The 20245-nt window shown below is 40.0% G+C and overlaps 1 protein-coding gene across 1 annotated transcript in view; it reads left to right on the top strand.

Moving 5' to 3' along the window:
- The window catches only part of CNTNAP2 (contactin associated protein 2), a 1195621-nt gene that overhangs the window by 1087303 nt on the left and 88073 nt on the right, over positions 1-20245 (top strand). Inside the window, exons 17-18 of the mRNA XM_064443813.1 lie at positions 14379-14597; positions 17185-17421. Of these exons, the coding sequence (XP_064299883.1) occupies positions 14379-14597; positions 17185-17421 (456 nt within the window). The remainder of the gene's footprint in view (positions 1-14378; positions 14598-17184; positions 17422-20245) is intronic.

Here is a 20245-nt window from a genome sequence, read left to right as displayed (position 1 = left end):
CCTATAGCAGACACCCACTATACTGTCACCCATACCACTCTGCTCTTTAATCCTTACCTTTAATCCTAATCATTGACATAATCTCATACATTGGAATATCATGAGTGAGGATATCTGAAATGGTCCAAACAAGCTGCATTGTCTCCCGAGGCTATATGGCCTGAATCCAATGGGTTTTCTCCTAAATCATTTAGATGCTTTTGAGAATCTTTCTTCTGAGTGTTTAAACAGGGTCTTGGTACTCTGTAAACTACTTTTTTTCTTTAGGTTGGACTTTTCACATAAAGTCAATCGGCAATTGCTTAGTTAGCCTATTGAAAGTCTAAATCATTCTTTATTGTTTTCACCAAAGCAATTCAGTTTTAAAAGTAGAAAAAGTTTTCCTGTGATTAAATGTTAAGATATAATGAAAGAGGAGGTGTTTTTAATAATAAAATTGTATCCATGATGCTTCAAGTATTTATGCACATGATTAATTCAAATTATGTCAATAGATTATTCAAGTGAATATAATTTTTTCTCTTTAAGCATTAAGAGCAAGTGTAGGGTCCTGCACCTGGGGAGGAACAGCCCCATGCACCAGTACAGGTTGGGGGCTGACCTGCTGGAAAGCACCTCTGTTGAGAAGGACCTGGGAGTGCTGGTGGACAAGTTGACCATGAGCCAGCAATGTGCCCTTGTGGCCAAGAAGGCCAACGGTATCCTGGGGTGCATTAAAAGGAGTGTGGCCAGTAGGTCGAGGGAGATTATCCTCCCCCTCTGCTCTGCCCTAGTGAGGCCACATCTGGAGTACTGTGTCCCGTTCTGGGCCCCCAGTTTAAGAAGGACAGGGAACTGCTTGAGCAAGTCCAGCAGAGAGCTATGAAGATGATCAGGGGCCTGGAGCATCTCCCTTTTGAGGAAAGGCTGAGAGTCCTGGGTTTGTTCAGCCTGGAGACGAGAGGACTGAGGGAGGATCTTATCAATACTTATAAATATCTGAAGGGCATGTGTCAGAAGGATGGGGCCGGACTCTTTTCAGTGAAAACTAATTCAGTTTCATGGTAAAGCATTGCAGTTGAAAGGATATAATGAAGTATGTTACAACCCACTGCAGACAGGAAAGCACACGCCTCTTCTCCTTTTCCACTCAGTGCACTGACTTAGTGATTCCCTTCATGTGAATTATCTCTCACAAAAGACACAAGAAGATATTGCTGCTTCATTTTTTGTAAGCTTTCATAACTCTCATGAGATGAATTAACAAGACCTTCAGCTGAGCCACCGTTCCTTCCTTTCTTCCAAGCAGCCACACAGTTATTGGAAGAGGGCTGGCTGGATGGAAGGTAGCATCGTCTATCTGAAATTGTATTTATTGCCTTAGAAGTAAAGCAAGTAGGTATTTTTTCAAGCCCTGCTCAAACCATCTGATGTTTGACCTTAAGCAAGTCCTTTCACACATCTTTGCTTTGGTTCCGTGTTTATACAGGACTGATAATGTTATTTTTCATTCTTGATGTCAAGGCTGAAAATTGCTACGTCAACTAAAATATAATAATAAAAAGAGAAAGAGTTGCTTCCAAGTGCTTATCTACAAGACAGCTGGAGTGCTGTTAGCATAACTGAAATAATTAATAAATAATGATAATAAATAATTATCTTCTTAGGGCATATTTGGCCTTTGCATGATCTTTCATGAGAAAATTTGGTACTTTCATTTAAATGCAGTATTTTTTATTGCCCAAAGCAATCTAATCTACTGTGTAGGAAGACTGGAATTTCTGTTCGATCAGTTGGTTGATAGTTGAATTTATTTTAAAGTGAAATAAAAATAACTGGTTCTCAGTTACTACTAAAACCAAATTCCTCCTTATCTTTGTCCTCACAGAGATGCTTACTCGTGATGAGGAAGGTACTGTATTCAATTCTGGTTTCCCTTCATATTTAGTTCTAGATAGTTACACCTTTCCAAAATATTGCAAATTACATGTTTAAGTGGTTGTCTGCCAGCAGAAAGAGAATTGGTGTCCATCCACAAGGTGAGAGAAGCCAGGATCATGGGTTTTTACTACCTTGCACCTGGAGAGCATTTAGTCAGTTTTAGGTAGCCCATGTGCTTTGGGAAAGGTTGAGTCAAGTTTCCAGCAGTTAAAAATCTGACTCCGCTGCAGTCAGACAGCAGGTTGGACCACCCTAGGGAAAACTTGGGGATGGATTGTAAGACTGCATTGTTCTCTGCTCCAGCTTCTGCTCCAAATGAGTAATTGAATCTTGTGTGTGCATGGAAACACAATGGCTCACTGACATAATCGCTCTCTACCAGAGACAAGCTGTAACTGAGAAGTGCTGCATCTAACAGATATGCCTCTTTCTATATGCACCTTCTTAATCTTTTGAGAACAGACTATGGTAGTGAATAGCCCACTTTTAATACTAGTATTGCTGAAACAGTGCAGCTGTAAATGTGCACTTGAGGAAATTTCTCCACACAGTAGTATCCCAGTCTGTTATTCCCTTAAATACTGAAAAACAAAAAAGGGGGGGTGGGGGGGAGGGAGGAAATAGTGTTGCTAGCTGAACTCATGTAAAACAGCAATAAGGAAGCACTGGAATACACCTGCAAATGTTTCTGAATATGTAGATAGGGATGGATATTGGTACAAGTGGCATGTGCACAACAAAATTAAGCTTAATGCTGCAGGCTAGCCAACAGACTATCAGAGCAATGACCTATAATTTTTCATTTCTTTATATATTTACTTGTAACAAACTGTAATTTCTTTGACTTTCCTAATGCAGTCTGAGAAGACTAATCATGCACTGGAGAAAAATGGGAAATATGGGACTTTGTAATTTACTTTTTGGAACTGAATTGTGCAGGAAACAGCAATAATGCACACTTTTTAGCTGTCAGAAATATAGATCACGCTAGCAAAATCTTCTAGACACTATTAGCAGACACTATTAGAATGCCCTGCCACATGAACACATACAAAAACCATCCTGCTTCGATGCTCCAGAAATACATATTTACTGAGTGATACACTGCTGGTGAATATACTTTTTAATTTCTTCCTTCTACCTGCTGCTATCACTGTAGTCATATCTAGCATGAGCTTCAGCAGACCAGCTCACTGTTACGTTCCAATTCCATCCAGAGGGGCACATATTCAGCATAAGAAGTTAAGGAATGGAAAGACAGACAACAAACAGATTATCATCAGAAAACTAATCATCCTATAGTCCATTGGCATTCTTTTTCTCTGAAGTTGATGAGGAAAATTACACTGGGCTTCAGCTAGATCCCTACAGAGAGCTGTTGAGTTCTGATGTTGAGAGGGAACCTCCTGTGTTTTAGTTTGTGCCCATTGCCTCTGGTTCTGTCACAGGGCACCACTGAAAAAAGCCTGGATCCACCTTCTTTATACCCTCCCTTCAGGTATTTATATATATTGATGAGATCTCTCTTGACCCCTCTCTTCTATAGGCTGAACAGTCCCAGCTCTCTCAGCTTTTCCTCATATGTGAGGTGCTCCAGTCCCTTAATTACGTTAGTGGCCCTTCTTTGGACTCTCTCCAGTATGTCTATGTCTCTTTTTTATGGCGGAGCCCAGAACTGGACAGTGCTCCAGGTGTTGCCTCACCAGTGCTGAGTAGAGGCGAAGAATCACCTCCTTCAACCTTCTGGCAACAATCCTACTAATGCAGCCCAGGATACCATTTGCGTTCTTTGCCACAAGAGCACATCACTGGCTCGTGTTCAATGTGGTGACTACCAGGATCCCCAGGGCCTTTTCTGCAAAGCTGCCTTCCAGTGGGGTGACCCCACCAGGTAGTGGTGCATCAGGTTTTTGATTGCCAGGTGCAGGACTTCACACTTCCCCTTGCTGAAATTCGTGAGGTTCCTGTCAGCAGTTGATTTCTCCAGCCTATCAAGGTCCCTCTAGATGGCAGCATGGACATCCCAGTTTTGTGACATCTGTGACCCTGCTGAGGTGCAGTCTGCCCTGTCATCATCTAGATCATTAATGAAGTTTTGAAGAGGTTTGGAGGCAAGATCGACCCTAGGAGTACACCACTAGTTACTGTCTTTCTTACCTTCCAGCTTCCATCTGCCTTCTCTTCACTTGACTTTTCCACAAATTTTTGTCAACTCCTCTCCCCAGTATTTGCCAGAATTCTGAGAATCCCAGACTATAGGAGTCCCAGAATTTCCCGGGACTATGCTGCAATGTTGTGCAGTACTTCCAAGTGAACTAGTACATATTGAGTATCTAAGATTAAAACCACAGGTGAGGATAATGAATTTCAAGGGCCCAGCATGGACAAAATCGGTGAAATTTATAATAGTAGAGGGAGTCTAATCCAACAAAGGTGATGAAGGAACAAGGAAACAGCTAGCTATTCAGTCAGGCAGTCAGATATATGAAAATGTATTTGAGCAGTCATAAAACAAAATAATGAAAGAAGGTTTTTAACATATGTAATTCCCATTAATCCAAAGACACTTGGTTCCTGTAAACAGAAAGCTAGGGCTTAGACTTACTATTTGTCCAGTTGTTGAAATTAGTGGTCCAGTTGTAATTCTTACTAGAAAGAAGATGTGAAAGTATTATGGAAGAAGGACATGTCTTTTAAATATATAGCAAACAATTTATTTGTGTGCAGTCTTGTCTTATAATGTGACAACAGAGTCATATGCAAAAGAAAGCAGCAGCTTGCTGAATCAGGATGTCTCTCAGTAGATCTAATTCCCTGTCCATTCACAAAGAAATGTCACTGCAAGTTTGCAGGTACCAGATGTAGATACTGCATACAGCAGAGACTGAATCAAGTGCCTTCAGGCTGCAGACTAAATGGTGGAGAAAATAAGGATCAAATATATGAGAAGAATAGGGACTTCAGAGGATGCTCTTTTCTGCATTTGACAAAGCCTTTTTCTTTATTTTTCATTCTAATCTGTTTTTTTGGTCTGCAAGATCCTTTGAAAATTTCAAAATGAAAACATTATATAAAAACTGACTGAAAAGGTCATAAGAAGCTTCAGACATTCTGAAGAGTTCTATATTCCTGACAAATTTGCAGAGGAATTTAATAAACCCTATTCACCATAAATTAGTATCTTCAATCTTTGCAAAAAACCCACCCTTGGATTTCTATTTGTCTTTTCTAAAGATTATGGTATCATTTTTAAGCCAGTCACTTATACATGTTTTCCGTTATCTTTCACTGAGAAGTTAATTTCTCTTCTCCTTCTATATATGTTTCTAGACTTCCTACGGCTGAAGGTAAAATGTCTTTGAAAATATTTTTGCTAGGCAACAAGAATTTCACTGAGCAGAAATCAGTAATACTGTTACAAAATGTCTGAAATCACTCATATTGAAAAACTAACTTTACAGTTATATCATCAAAATGTTAATGCTAATAGCAGTCACTGTACTTCCTATTTTCACAGGGAAGTAATATTTTATCAATATATATGGTGATCTCTCTTCCCTCAAGAGAGAGAAGAGACTTATCAAGAAGGGACTGGGGAAACAAAGTCCCTCCCATCGTAGCCCAACTCAGGTTCAAGACCACCTGAGGAACCTGACCATACGTAAGTCCATGGGACCTGACAAGATGCATCCCAGGTCCTGAGAGAATTGACTGATGTAGTTGCCAAGCCACTCTCCATCATATTTGAAATGATGGGTGAAGTCCCCAGTGACTGGGAAAAGGGAGAAATGTAACACCCATTTTTAAAAAGGGTAGAAAGGAGGGCCCTGGGAACTACCAACCAGTCAGCCTCACCTCTATGCTGGGTAAGATCATAGAACAGATCCTCTTGGAAGCTACATCAAAACATATGCATGACAGGGAGGTGATTAGAGACAGCCAACATGGCTTCACCAAGGGAAAATTGTGCCTGACTAATCGAGTGGCCTTCTACATTGGAGTGACTGCATCAGTGGACAAGGGAAGAGCTACTGATGTCATCTGGACTTCGTAAGGCCTTTGAATTGGTCCTTCAGAACATTCTTGCCTCTAAATTGGAGAGATACGGGTTTGATGGGTGGACTGATAGATGGCTAAGAAGCTGGCTGGATGGCCTTGTCCACAGAGTTACAGTGAATGGTTCAATGTCCAAGTGGAAACCAGTAACAAGTGGTGTCCCTCAAGGGTCCATACTGGGACCAGTACTATTTAATATCTTCATCAGTGACACAGACAGTGGGATTGAGTGCACCTTCAGCAAGCTTGCAGATGACACCAGCATGGTGCAGCTGATAGCTTGAGGAAAGGGATGCCATCCAGAGGTACCAAGACAGACTGGAGGAGTGGGCCCATGAGAACCTCATGATGTTCAAGGCCAGGTGCAAGGTCCTGCACCTGGGTCAGGGCAATCCCCAGTATCAACTCAGGCTGGGGGATGAATGGATTGACAGCAGCCCTGCAGAGACGACTTTGGGGTACTGGTGGACAAAAAATTGGACATAAGCTGGCAATGTACACTTGCAGCCCAGAAAACCAATTGTATCCTGGGCTGCATAAAAAGAAGTGTGGCCAGCAGGTCAAGGGAGGTGATTCTCCCCCTTTGCTCCACTCTTATGAGACCCCACCTGGAGCACTTCATTGAGCTCTGATGTTACCAGAACAAGACAGACATGGATCTGTTAGAGTCTAGAGGAGGGCCATGGAAGAGATCACAGGGCTGGAACACCTTTTTTGTGAAGAAAGGCTGAGAGGGGGGATTTTTCAGCCTGGAGAAGAGAAGGCTCCAGGGAGACCTTATTGCAGCCTTTCAATATATAAAAGGGGCTTATAAGAAAGAGGGAGAAAGACTTTCTATGGACGCTTGTAATGACAGGACAAGGGGGAAAGGGGCAATGGTTTTAAACTGAAAGAGGGTAGATTTAGATTGGTTATCATCTGGGCCTGGTTATAATCTGGTTATAATTTGGGACTGGACTCTTTTCAGTGGTGCCCAATGACAGGACAAGGCAATGGGCACAACTTGGAACACAGGAAGTTCCACGTAAATATGAGAAAAAACTTGTTTACTGTGAGGGTGACAGAGCAGTGGAACAGGCTGCCCAGAGAGGTTGCGGAGTCTCCTTCTCTGAAGACATTCAAAACCTGCCCGGACGCAGTCCTGTTTCCCCTGCTCTAGGTGTGCCTGCTCAAGCAGGGGGGTTGGACAAGATGATCTCCAGAGGTCCCTTCCAACCCCTACCATTCTGTGGTTCTGTGATTATGAAGAAATTCTTTACAGTAAGGGTGGTAAGACACTGGACAAGGTTGCCCAGAGAAGTTGTTGATGCTCTATCCTTGCAAGTGTTCACGGTCAGGCTGGATGGGCCTCTGAGCAACTTGATCTAGTGGAAGATGTCCCTGCCCATGGCAGGCAGGTTGGACTAGATGATCTTTAAAGGTCCCTTCCAACCCAAGCCATGCTATGGTCCTGTGATTGTTCAGTGGGTTGTTTACTCCATACAGAATATCAGCCTGTTCTAAAGGTTCAGAAAGACACTGAGCTTCACTTGATCTATTCTATTCTATTCTATTCTATTCTATTCTATTCTATTCTATTCTGTTCATCTTGTGGATGGATTTATACCATGAGAAGTGAGTCTTAAATGATGTTCAATCAAAGTGATAGCTTTACTTACCTTTTTTTCCTTCTTGACACTTACATAAATGACTGCATAAGATCCAAGAGAGTTGTATGATTTTTTTGTTTGGCTTGTTATTCTACAGACAAATGTGGAGTGTGCCTAGTGTGTACAATGAACCCCCATGTTAGCGGGGTACCTGAGCTAATTCTAAAAAAAAATAGCATGTCCACATAAATCAGCAATCAGCTATGCTGGGTTTGATCCTAGGTGCAGTATAGCCTCTCATTAGAATTAATTACTCTTGGCACAGCATCATGCTTATGCAGCTGTGCAGCTTCCAGGGCTAGTTCATTTGGCACTTAGCTCAGGGATCACTGCAGTCTTAGGCATAGATGTGCACTGTCATTTGGTCAAATGAGTGAAGCTTTTGCTCATTAGTTCAAATAGCCATTTCATTTGGGAATAGATAAATGATGAAATCTTCCAGATGCTTAGTCCAATTATTGTAAATATGGTCATGATTTTTGACAACTACCTGATTATTAACAGACAGCCAACCTACACAGTAATTCCTGCATTGCAGTCAAACAGTTTGGGTCAACAATTTCTCTGTGAGATGTTGTTTTGGTGGCTTTAATTTTTAGTTGTGTCCCTTGAGAAGTGGCCTCCTCAAAGCCTGTCCTGTGTTCCAATATGGCACTTCGGGGTAGCATCTGTAGCCCTTTCCACACATTTTCAGCAGCCAGGAACAACCTACCAGTGCTGTTTCAATGTCAGCATTGGCATGTCCATCTCTCACTCCTTTGCAAATGCAGGCAGCAGGGCAGGTAATTTAGTGATGACTTTGTAAGACTGTCTTTAAACTCAGCTGTCTAAGTGGGAAAAGTGGACAAGGGAGTTACTTTCAAATACTGGAAAGCCCTCTTTTCTATCCAGCATCTGCTAAAGTCAATGGGAAGGATTCCGTTGACTACAGATATGAGGCCTGATCTTGACACTGGTGATGGATCCCATATAAAGATATATAAACCAGTACCTCAAGATGCATTCGACACCTCTATCTGTTTATGAAGTTTTCATTCGTTTTCAACCATTTCACTGGATTCTGTCTACTGGTTTCATCAGTGAGCCCATTGCCAGAGGTGTATTTACAAACAAACAGTCAAAGCAGTTTGGCAGATGTTGCCCTTGCTGAGCTAGACTGTTTTCAAGCTGTTGTTTTCATAGAACACGCAAGCAAAACGGAGAGGGGGAAATAGCTGTCTGGCAGGTTTTAGTCTACTGTTTATAGCTTATTGTTGTATCCTGTATCCTGTTATACAGCCAAGCAAGTGAGCTCCAATTCTAGCTGTAACACGGCATTTATGTTCTAAGAATGGGATTTCAAAAGGATCCTAAAGAAGTTAGATACTATACCCTTTAATGTAAGTCAGCTAAAACATCATTGAGTCCTACTGAAGTGTATAAAAATATATCAGGGAAGGTAAGAGAAATAAAGTACAAGGGAGGAGGTGAAAGTATGTGTTTCAGAGAAAGGATAATGGGAGAGAGGGAGAGAAATAGACAGCATACAAAACTGACTGTGAGGAGGGTTGTAATCCCTCCCTTTTTTTCACAGCTGATGTGTCCTGAGAAAGTCCACCTACTGCTTAGCATCTTGTGAGCACACACCCATCTGTCAGCATCTCTTTCTTTGCTGACAGCCTCATTACAGCTAGAGATCCTAGCTTGCAATTTATCAACAAGGATCAAACTAGGAAAATAGGAAAAAAAGAGACTTGGAACACAAGAAGTTCCAGGAAGTTGGGAGAACTAGCTGTTCATAGACCTTGAATGCCAGAGAAGTCTTTAAGCTCATTTAGCCTGATCTTCTACATAGCAAAGGACACAGAATTGCATGCTATTTTCTGTGTGGTTGAGCCTCAGAACTTATTTAACTAAAGCATATCACCCAGAAAGCCTTGAAAGGAAGGACCCAAGGAACACAGAATCCCACAGACAGTGCAGTCATGTAATCATAGAATCATAGAATACCAGGTTGGAAGGGACCTCAAGGATCATCTGGTCCAACCTTACTAGGAAGAGCACAGTCTAGACAAGATGGCCCAGCACCCTCTCCAGACGAACATTAAAAGCATCCAATGTTGGGGAATCCACCACTTTCCTGAGGATATTATTCCAATGGTTGACTGTCCTCACTGTGAACAATTTTCCTCTTGTCCAATCGGAATCTCCCCAGGAGTAACTTGTACCCATTACCCCATGTCTTTTCTGTGTGACTCCTTGTAAAAAGGGATTCTCCATCTTCTTTGTAGCCACCCTTTAAATACTGGAACATGGTGATAAGGTCTCCCCTCAGCCTTCTTTTTGCAAGACTGAACAAACCCAGTTCTCTCAGCCTTCCCTCATTTGTCAGGCTTCCCAGTCCTTTGATAATCTTTGTAGCGCTTCTCTGGACCCTCTGCAGCCTGTCAACTTCTTTTTTGTATAGGGATCATACAAAAGTGGGGAGCAAAACTAAACACAGTATGCCAGGTGTGGCCTGGCAAGTGCTGAGTAGAGTGGGATAATGACATCTTTATCTCTGCTGGTGATGCCTTTGTTGATGCAACCCAGCATCCTGTTGGCTTTCTTTGCCACAGCAGCACACTATTCACTCATATTGAGCTTGTCCACCAGGAAACCCAGGTCCCTTTCCAGAGAGCTGCTCCCCAGCTGGGTAGATCCCAGTCTGTGCTGCACTCCCGGATTATGTTTTCCCAGGTGCAAGACCTTACATTTGTCTTTGTGGAGCTTCATGCAGTTCTTGTCAGCCTACTCTTCCAGCCTATCCAGATCTTCCTGCAGGATGGCTCAGCCATGTCCCTTCGTTTTTATGGGCAAATGCCTCATAGATTTAAGATGAGGAAATGGTGGGATCTGAATAGAACTAAAAACCAAGAACACAGAACAAAGAGTGAGAAGGGCATTTTCTTTGTCGAAGTTGCACTTCTGTGTTCTGAACAGATGGCTGACAATGACCTGAGACCTTAGAAAACTGAATAGATGAAACAAACATGTTCAGATTTAATTATATGTAATTGCAGAAGGCACAGAAAGGGTAACACTAAGCCACAAGCCTCAGTTTATTGAGTGAATATATGTGGCAGGAGCACATAAAAAATTCACCCTTGTTCAATTTTATGAACTTTCCATCACAAAACCTTGTACTGACTGAATAAACTAAAACCCACATTTATTTTCTTTTTTAATCTCATAATTAAGCTATTTCAGACATTTGTTCAATGCGATCCTCATTCTCATTTGTTAGAACAACTGGCTTGAGTTTTTTGGTATTTGGTAGAATAGAAAATAAAATGATCATTAGAAAAACACACTTTGTGAGCTGCAAAGTGACTGATTAATAGAAATCTCTGGGACCTGTGCAGCTCATTTTCTGCATGTTTCTGAAAAAATCCTGCTCTGGTTCAGTTGTTCACTGTGAATAGTCACATGTGCACATGTATGTTAGATATCTTTTAATTGTCCCCTTCAAAAATTTGACAGAATAATACCACTGTAGTGTCAACCAAGGATGTATTAGAGTCAAAGATGCCACATCATTCAAGGGCTGTATGTGTAGACATAAAGAGATTGAGAAGTAAACCGTACAGAGGAAAAAACCCTAAATAATTGCTACTCTCTTCTACATAACTAGTTACGCTGAACTTCTGAACAAATTTGATGTAGGACTGGGTCTGGCTGAGACAGAATTAACTTTCTCCACAGCAGCCAGTATGGTGCTGTGTTTTGTATTTTTGCCTAAAACAGTGTTGATAACAACCAGTGTTTTGGCTATTGCTGAACAGTGCTTGCACAGCATCAAAACTTTCTCTTTCCCACTTCTCCCCCAGCCAGTTGGCTGAGGTTAGCAAAGAAATTAGAAAGGGACACAGCCATGACAATCAACTCCATACCATACAACACCATGCTCAGTAGTAAAGCTGGGATAGAGGAAAAAGAAGGAATGAGGGCAGCACGGTGTGCTCAAAGCCCCATTCAACCTGACCTTGAACACTTCATTCCCCCAGTCTCTGCCTTGAGATTCAGGGACTCAGGAGATGTGGGAAGAGTAATTGCCAGTGAAAACTGAGATAAAAAAGTTGTTGAGTACCTCAGCCTTCTCCACGTCAGTTGCCAACAGATCCCCCGTCTCATTTATTGGGGGGTTACAATTTCTTTTGTCTTCCTTTTGTGACTAATGCACCTGATATCAGATGTTCATTCATTTTCTATTAAGGTACAAGTACCAATCATTTTACCTAGAGATGCCCTGGTTGGAGAATATACTTAATCTGTAGACTTAAAAATTCATTCTAATGGAAACTGAGAATGAAGAATCAGAACCAGGAACATAACTCTCATGTGAGATGCTGTTATGAAGCCTCTGTCCATATGCAAAGCTCTTTTCATTTATATACTTCATGCGTTATCAGTCCATCAGTCTAGCAAATAAGTTTCCTCCCCTTTGGTTTATGAAAGTCGTATTTTTAGGTTGTTTGGGGATGGATCAGCACAGTCCATAGATGCTGTACTGCCTTTTCTAACTTTCAGCATGTTACCAGGTACATGCAATGAAAACAGCCTTTGGTGAGAAGATTTTTCTGGAATGCTTTTCCTTCCTAACTATAGTTTTTACATTTAAGTTTAAATATAAAAATATAATATGAATTTATACAAATGGTACTTCTACTTTTATTCAAAGTGAATAATTTTCTCCAATAAGTACAAATTTCATTATAAGTCTTTCACACTGTGATACAGATTTCAGTTTAAAGCCATGGATAAATCTAGACTATGCCACCACAGAACTACTTGAAAAACCTCTATTTGTCAATTCTCTACACTTGCACTTTCTCTTTTAAAGGAAGAATAACCTTCCTTTAAAAAGTAAGAGACACTTCAATCCAGAAGACCAAGAGCTTGCAAATAAAGAAGCATTCTTGCAGAGGTTTTCAAGATCCTGGATGGGGTTGTAATCAAGGTACTCACAAGCAGTACCAACAGTGGCATCAGTTGCCTCAGAATAAGATGAAAAGTCTGCTGAGGAGTTCTCATTTTACACCCTTGTGGACAAACAGCTTTTGGGAAGCAATTCAAGCCTGACAGTGAAGAGCTCCGACGTGGTTCTTCAAAGCAAAAATTAAAGGACAATTACACACGCATCCTTGAAAATAGACTTGAACACAACATACAGCTTAAGTACTAGAGAGATTTTACTCTAATTCCTAATTTGCCTGAGTTTATTGGCAGAACTGCTGAAGCTATAAGACATAATAACATTAAAATGAAACATCTTTATTTCTTTAATGGCAAGCTTTGGCTCATACAGATTTTCTGTCTTGTAAAGTGCAGAAGGCAAAACAGACTAAATTCATGGCTTATGAAAGGCAGCTCATTCCAGAAATGAAATTATTTTATCCATCAGAGAACAGAGAGTACAACAGCAATAAAATATGCTTTTAATTTTTTCATGTAGAATTAGCCAACTTTGCAGAAAAAACCCAAAGGTGTGAATTGTGTAATAAATTTAGTTTGAAAGAACATTGCCTGTTAAAAGTTTATTCCTATCCTTCCAGTTTTCATAAAAATGCATTTAATTCAGTCTGACATAACTTTGTGAAATCTATTAGGCCATGTACAAAAATATTTCCCACTCTTTATCAGTATTGTTGGTGATAATGATCATGGAGTGGTGCTTCTACTACAATTAAGTAGCCTTGCTGAGTAAGATTTTTATAAGACTGTTTTATTAATTCAACCAAACAAGAAACCACAGCTGTACTGGAACACAGAGACCATAACTGGGCACCTGAGAGTTTTCAGAATAATTAAAAGGGCGCTGCAACTTTCTTATTTTATGTGTAAGAAAAACAAATTGAATGGAACTCTTGGTTGTCTTTACTTCTGTCTGGTATCCTTCATTTGTGAATGCTATCATCAATAATCCATTTTCTGGTAACCTGATCTGATGTTTTGCCACCTTAATATAATTTACAGCTCCAAATTATATAAACTAAATATCAGTAGGAAAATCTAAATTATATTTCTTCATTCCAAAAATCATCTATATATTATTAATCACACTCCTCGTTTAATAATAAGTATCAATTATATAGTTTGCGAAAGATGACCTATAGAAATGACTTGTAGAGCCTAATGGACATTTGTAAAATTTCTAAACGTATTTTGAATCATCCACTACAAATAGAGCACTATAGTACTTGCTAAGAATCCATTTCTTTTTTCAGCCATAAAATCTCACACAGGTCATTACAACTGCGTTATTGGTTCATTGTAAAAATTAATTGCCCCTCAAAAGAAAAAAAACGTAGGCTACTTCTGCACCACTTTTATATCAAAATGCATATTTCCCTAAAAGAAAAAGATGGGAACCGGAAAGCTGCAGAAATAAAAAATTGTCTGTTGATGTTTTCTTCTAAAAACTGGTGAACAGGTTTTTCCAATATTACTGAAATTTTTAGTGGAAATAAAAAATCCTCTTCAAGGTTATAATTTATTGTGGTTAAGTTTTACAAGCCAAACTTATTTGATTTCCATCACATGCTATAGAAACTTTTCACAAGGGCTTCCTTGGAAATACTTTAACTCAACTTAGAAGGACCTGAACGTGCTTATAAATTCTGAAAGGTGGCTGAGCAGTGCGTATTTCTAGGAAGTGTGACTCCTTTCTGTTTAGGAAGTAGAAGTGAATTTGTTTACAGTGTAAGATGAGTTCCTGTTTGTTTGGTGTTTCAGCCGCTACAGAGGTTTCCTTTTCATTTGATGTTGGAAATGGGCCTGTGGAAATTGTCGTTAGATCCCCCAACCAGCTCAATGATGACCAGTGGCATCGGGTCAATGCTGAGAGGAATGTCAAACAGGCCAGCCTGCAGGTAGACCAGTTACCCTTGGAGGTCCGGAAAGCGCCAACAGAAGGACACACACGACTGGAATTGTACAGTCAGCTCTATGTTGGTAAGATGCAGAGTGGGTAATTGAGCTTTGCCCTCACACGCTGAACACTCTTTGCCTCATGTCTTGCCAACAGCAGTTAATGTGGGGAGTTGTGCTCCCAAAGCACTTACATGACAGCACAGGGGAGAAAAATAATAAAAAAATTTAAAAAAAAATTAAAAAAACTGAAAAGACATGCATCTCCGTAATTACAGATATAAGAAGATCAACTAAGAGAAAAATATTCTGTGCTGGTAACTTGACATTTTTGTCTTTACCCACCTGCAGCTCCTGGCTGAAAGTGCCTCTAGCAGGCAGTAGTGCCAAACTCCTTTTCTGCCAAGTGTCTCTCTCATGCACACACACTTATTCACCACAGAAGTGAAAAATTCTGCATAGGTCTTGCCAGGACTGCAAGTGCCTGCAGTGCCTATCCTAGCCTCAGCAGCACTTTCAGCATCATCAGGTTTGATCACCGTGCTTTTGTGTTCATATGGCTCTTGCTGCAGTCTTTTCCTTTTAGTCCCATGGGCTGTTTGCCCATTCGATGTAGGAAAGCACCCCACAGTGTTATACAAATGCATTCCCTGGAACCAAGTTAGTCCAGCTGCTTTCTGGAGCTGCTGGTCTCCACTACATTTTGGGCAGGCTATTCCAGCAGTGCTTGTATTTCTCTGACTGTTAGCCCCGGGGCTGTGAACTGTAGGCATGCCAAGTGCCATTAGGTGGAATCAGAACTGCATGAAACGTTGAGCAAAGAAGCACTTTCCTACCTCTCTAGATATCTGTCAACAGGAGAGGAGGGCAGGGGGAAGGAAAAAAAGTCATTATCTCTTTTTTTCCCCATGTTAGTCAGGGTTCAACAGCAGAAATGAATTTAAATTATGCTTAAAGCCTTCACTGCATTAGTAAACAGCACAGTGTCACTGCAAACTGTGTATAATGTGTCACCAGATGTGCAGTCATTATTTACAAGCTCAGATTCTCCTTTACTGCTGACTGTGATCACAATAAAAGGCAGTTTCAAAATCAGCTGAAATGTGAAGTTTGTTTAAAAGAGGGAGACTTAACCTTTTAAAAGACATACCAAGCCGTTTGGTGAAAACAGGAAGAGCTGGATTTTTTTCCAGCCTGCTTTCCTGGGGAATTGTTAATGATGATGATTTTTATTAGTAGTTTTGAACTGACTGTAACACCAGCAATGTTTTCAAATACGCAGTACCTTTATTGCCAGAAACTGAATGTCCAAATCTGCATCAGATTTTCTTTCGGAATCATATCCATTTCATATAACTTGGTGATTGGAGCACACATCTCAAAGAACAGATTTAAATCCTCACCCAAAGTCAGACAGAGAATCAGTTTGAATCAGAGTGTTCCAAATAAACACCCTGAACATCAGGGCCTGGAAAGTAGTACTGAACAATAATTATTTCAGTACCTCCTGTTCCACTTTCTGTAGAATAAATATCTATTCCTTGGGCCAGCGAGAGAGCCTGAGGGGTGATGGCTTCATGTCCTAGGGGCTGGGAGGTGTCACCAGGAGGGGAAAGAAGGAATTAGATGTATTAGCAGGTTTTTTTTTCATCACTGCAGTGTATATGAGTTTACATGGAATGGAACCACACCAGAATGCCCTCTGCCCTGTATACTCAGCAGAGACCAAGCATTGCCTCCTCTTACTCCAAATCTTCCAGTTACCAGCAGTAGATTTGAAGTAGCCCTCTCTCCTTGGTTTGTATTTAGTCCTCTTCCCCACTCAGGTAAATATCAGCCTCTCTGCTCTGTGGTGATGAGCGTTCAGATCTCCTCAGGGACTCTTCAGCACCTGCGGCACTGTGGTAATCAAAGAGATGAGAGTCTGAAGAGAAAGGGTGACAGCCACTCTTTCTTATTTGCTTGCATTTTTTAGGGTTTTTCTGTTTCTAATCCAGCCCCAGACAAGACTTTCCGAGCTGAAATCACATTTTTCAGCAAGTGTTTACAAGGGCGAAAAAAGGAACAGTTCTTACTGACTGTTAAGAAAAGCCATCTCAACCCAGATTTTCAAATGTAGCTCTTCAGTGTTACATCCTTCACCCTATACTTAGGCAACTAAACAATTTACCTGACATTGCTTGGAAATTAGTATCTCTATTTCCTATTGCAACCAAGAGTGGTGATTTAAATCTTTTCCTTCTTACCCCATTGCAGCTTTGAAAAATGTAACGCTGCATAACATATTATGGCATTATTATTAGCATCCATCAATACTAATCATACCAAGAATAAGGCTATACCTTAGCAATAAAGCCAAGCCCATTTCTTCCACTGTTATCTCTAAAAATCTTGAAGTTGAAATGAAATGAAGTCTTACAGTGGAGGGCTAGAATCTCTAATGTCTAATTGCTGTAAAGCAAACATACCTACTCTTTATGCTTACTTATGGTATGGTATCTAAAGGTTAGGTTTCATTGATTTAATTGTCATTAGGACGAGGCAATTTGTTGCCTTTACAAAAAGGTTGCTTATTGCTAGCTGTTTTCACAAGCTTAGCAGGATATTACTTGTAAAGCAACAATTGTAAATTCTGTTCAGTGTTGTCTCACAGTTTTACATTCCTTCTCAGGTGCTGCGGGAGGCCAGCGTGGCTTCCTAGGTTGCATTCGTTCATTAAGGATGAACGGGGTGACACTGGACCTGGAAGAGAGAGCAAAAGTCACACCAGGGGTGAAGCCTGGCTGCTCTGGCCATTGCACGAGCTATGGGATGTACTGCGCAAATGGTGGTAAATGTGTCGAAAAATACAACGGCTACTCCTGTGACTGTTCCAAAACTGCCTATGATGGACCATTTTGTATTAAAGGTAAATGCTTTAGTGCAGCAGGCAGAGTATGGGAGAACTATATGCCTATAGAAAAAACACAATAGAATCAATGCTTCAGCTTTTATTAAATCCTGTTTAATACTTCTTAAAAACAAGTCAAATTATGCACCCAGGATTTAAATGCGATGATTTAAAACCACATGTCTCATTAGTACTAATATATGTTACCTATTTAAATCAAATAACACAATGACAAAATGCATCAGGAATGCCTGTAGTTGTAGCAGATCTGGCGACTGTATTTCCATAGTCTTGAGCTGTTGAACAATAAATTCCTACTAGCACAATGTCACGCTTACTTCTTTAGAAAAAAACATGGATTTAAACAAAAGCTACCTAGTTTCATTCAGAAACATATTTGGAGATACATAGGTGTGATATTTTGGTTGAATATCTTATAAATTAGGAGGCCAGCATTTGGATTAAGAATTTTATCTATCCATAACCAGATCAAGTCTTTTAGTAGCTCAAACTGGGTTACAGATTGAACTTGCTAGGGTAAGGGAAGGTACAGAGCCCCCACATCTATGTCAGTCCTTTGGAAATGCCTAAAGTATGTTCTGAATTTTCAAAATCAATGGTTGTAAGACCAATCTGCTATGGACACAAATGTCTGCATAAGAAAGACAGACAAGGAGTAAGGTAAAAAGGGATCTTGCATACAAAAAGAAAAAAAGTGAGAATGAAGATGCTAATTTATTTCCAGTTTTGTTTTTTTTTTATCAGAAGTGATTGTGACAATATAATGGGAATATAATTTTCCAAATGTTTGCACAGTTTTCAGGGTTTGTGCCCATTCATTTTTTTTCCCTTTGTATATTATAGGGTATTCCCGTAACATTCTTGAAACATTCTTCTCAACGCCTCTAAGCATTTTGTCACATTTACCCAAGGTGCTAATATCTCAGCAGCTCTCTTTCACTGTTCTTTTATTGGTACATGAAATCATCTGTTCTGTTGCTTTTCCTAAGAATTTTAAAAGCTTTCTCAAAAGGTACTAAGCCTAGTTTCAACTAAAAAAAATGTGAAGACTCTTCTTGTCAGTATCTGTGATGTTAAAGAAACCTCTAGCCTCATAAACTGGTCTTCTGCTTTTACATTACTCACTGTACCAGGAATCCTGCAAGCAGGCTGGGTCACCAGTCACTAAATTCCCTTAATGAAGCTGTCTTGGCAGTAGCGGAAAGCACTTGTCCTTTGACATTCTGATTTCCAGCTCCATCTTAACTTTTTTTTTATCAAGTCAAACTTCAAGGATTACCTTGCAAATATCCATACCCTGCTCCCTTCCAGCCACACTTAGAGGAAACCAAGTTTATAAGAGAAAGTCTTTTTACCAGATGCTGGGTTATGGACTTTAATTTCTCATCACACGCTTCAGCCATCTTCATTTATATCCATATGTATCCACCTTCATTTCATTTTGTCATAACAGAGCTTTGTCCATTGATGATGTTGCTGACACCTTGGAGCACCCTCTTCTAAAAGCTAAGGGATTTTTTTTACAGCATCAGATATTCTGATGAATTTCTAGCATGATTATTTTATAAATTCCAATACATATGGTATATTTCTAGTGCAGCAGAAGTGAAACAGCTGCTGCTCTAGGTAATGGCTTCCACTGTGCTTGCATGCAGGAATTTAATCAGGTTTCCCTGTGCTGTGTTGCTTCAAAGACAAATTATTAAACATATCCATCACATTCAGGACTGTACATACAGTAACTCCTGAGAATGTGAGTACAGTGATTTCAGCTAATTTAGCAAATACTTTGTCATGAGTTGAGGAATGGTAATGCATATTTACTATTCTGTTGGCTAGCACAGTTATGTTAGAGGAAACCCATTCAGACTGGAACTGGGTCAGTCTCTTTACAGATCACATGTGTTGACTAAAAAAAAAAAAAGGAAAATAAAAAGATAAAAGATCTGCTGCCATGCTATATTCAGTGAATTCACTTTTTAATGTTGTTTTTTTTATTATTATTATTATTGCCAAAACTCAACATACTGGCTTTTATTTTTGTTTTTCTGTTTCTCCTAAGGAGAGAGAAATACCAAGCTTCTGCCAAAACTAGCTCTAAGCTAAAGCGTTTTATTTTTCCTGGATGTGGAGCAAACAGAATAAAAAAAATACCATTAGGGAAATAACTGAGCACCTAGCACAGACAAACACTGGTTTTGGCTGGTCTGTAAGCACTGTCATAGCAACAGCAGTAATATTTTACTATATTACACTATAATATTCTCCTTATCAGCCTCCCAGTGCAGCCAAAAGCCCAGAGCTCTGACAGTGATACTTTGGGCATGCAGTAAAACTTACTGTAAGCTATTGCTGCTGGGCAGCACTGAGTCATACAAAGATACTCATGCTAGCATGTGGATCTCTGTATCACATGGTGTTGTGCTATTTAAACATGACATCAGATCTCTGCTTTAAATATCAGAACAACTACAGGCTAAAAATATGCCTCCAAATCCTTAAGACCTTATGTATGAAATGCAAATTACCAATTTCCTATCTGTTAGTGCTGAAAACTGATGTACTCATCTAGAGTATCCCCAAGTATGATTTAGTGTGGGTGACTTCTTGGAGCTTCTCTGTAGAAATAAGAATGTGGTACTGGTATAAAGTTAGAGGATAACTTAAACACAAAATAGGCTGGGTTTGGGGCATCCTGTGATTGAAATAATTGTAAAACCTCTGCAACAAACAGTGCTGATAATGAGATCTTTAAAACCATTCATTTTCAGCCCATTAAATTTTACAATGTAAATTTAACTTTCATTAAGCCTTTTAAATC

This window comes from Phalacrocorax carbo, chromosome 2, assembly GCF_963921805.1.
Source record: "Phalacrocorax carbo chromosome 2, bPhaCar2.1, whole genome shotgun sequence".
Taxonomy (NCBI): domain Eukaryota; kingdom Metazoa; phylum Chordata; class Aves; order Suliformes; family Phalacrocoracidae; genus Phalacrocorax; species Phalacrocorax carbo.
Note: the sequence above shows the minus strand (reverse complement) of the source record. Positions and strands in the feature narration are given on the sequence as shown.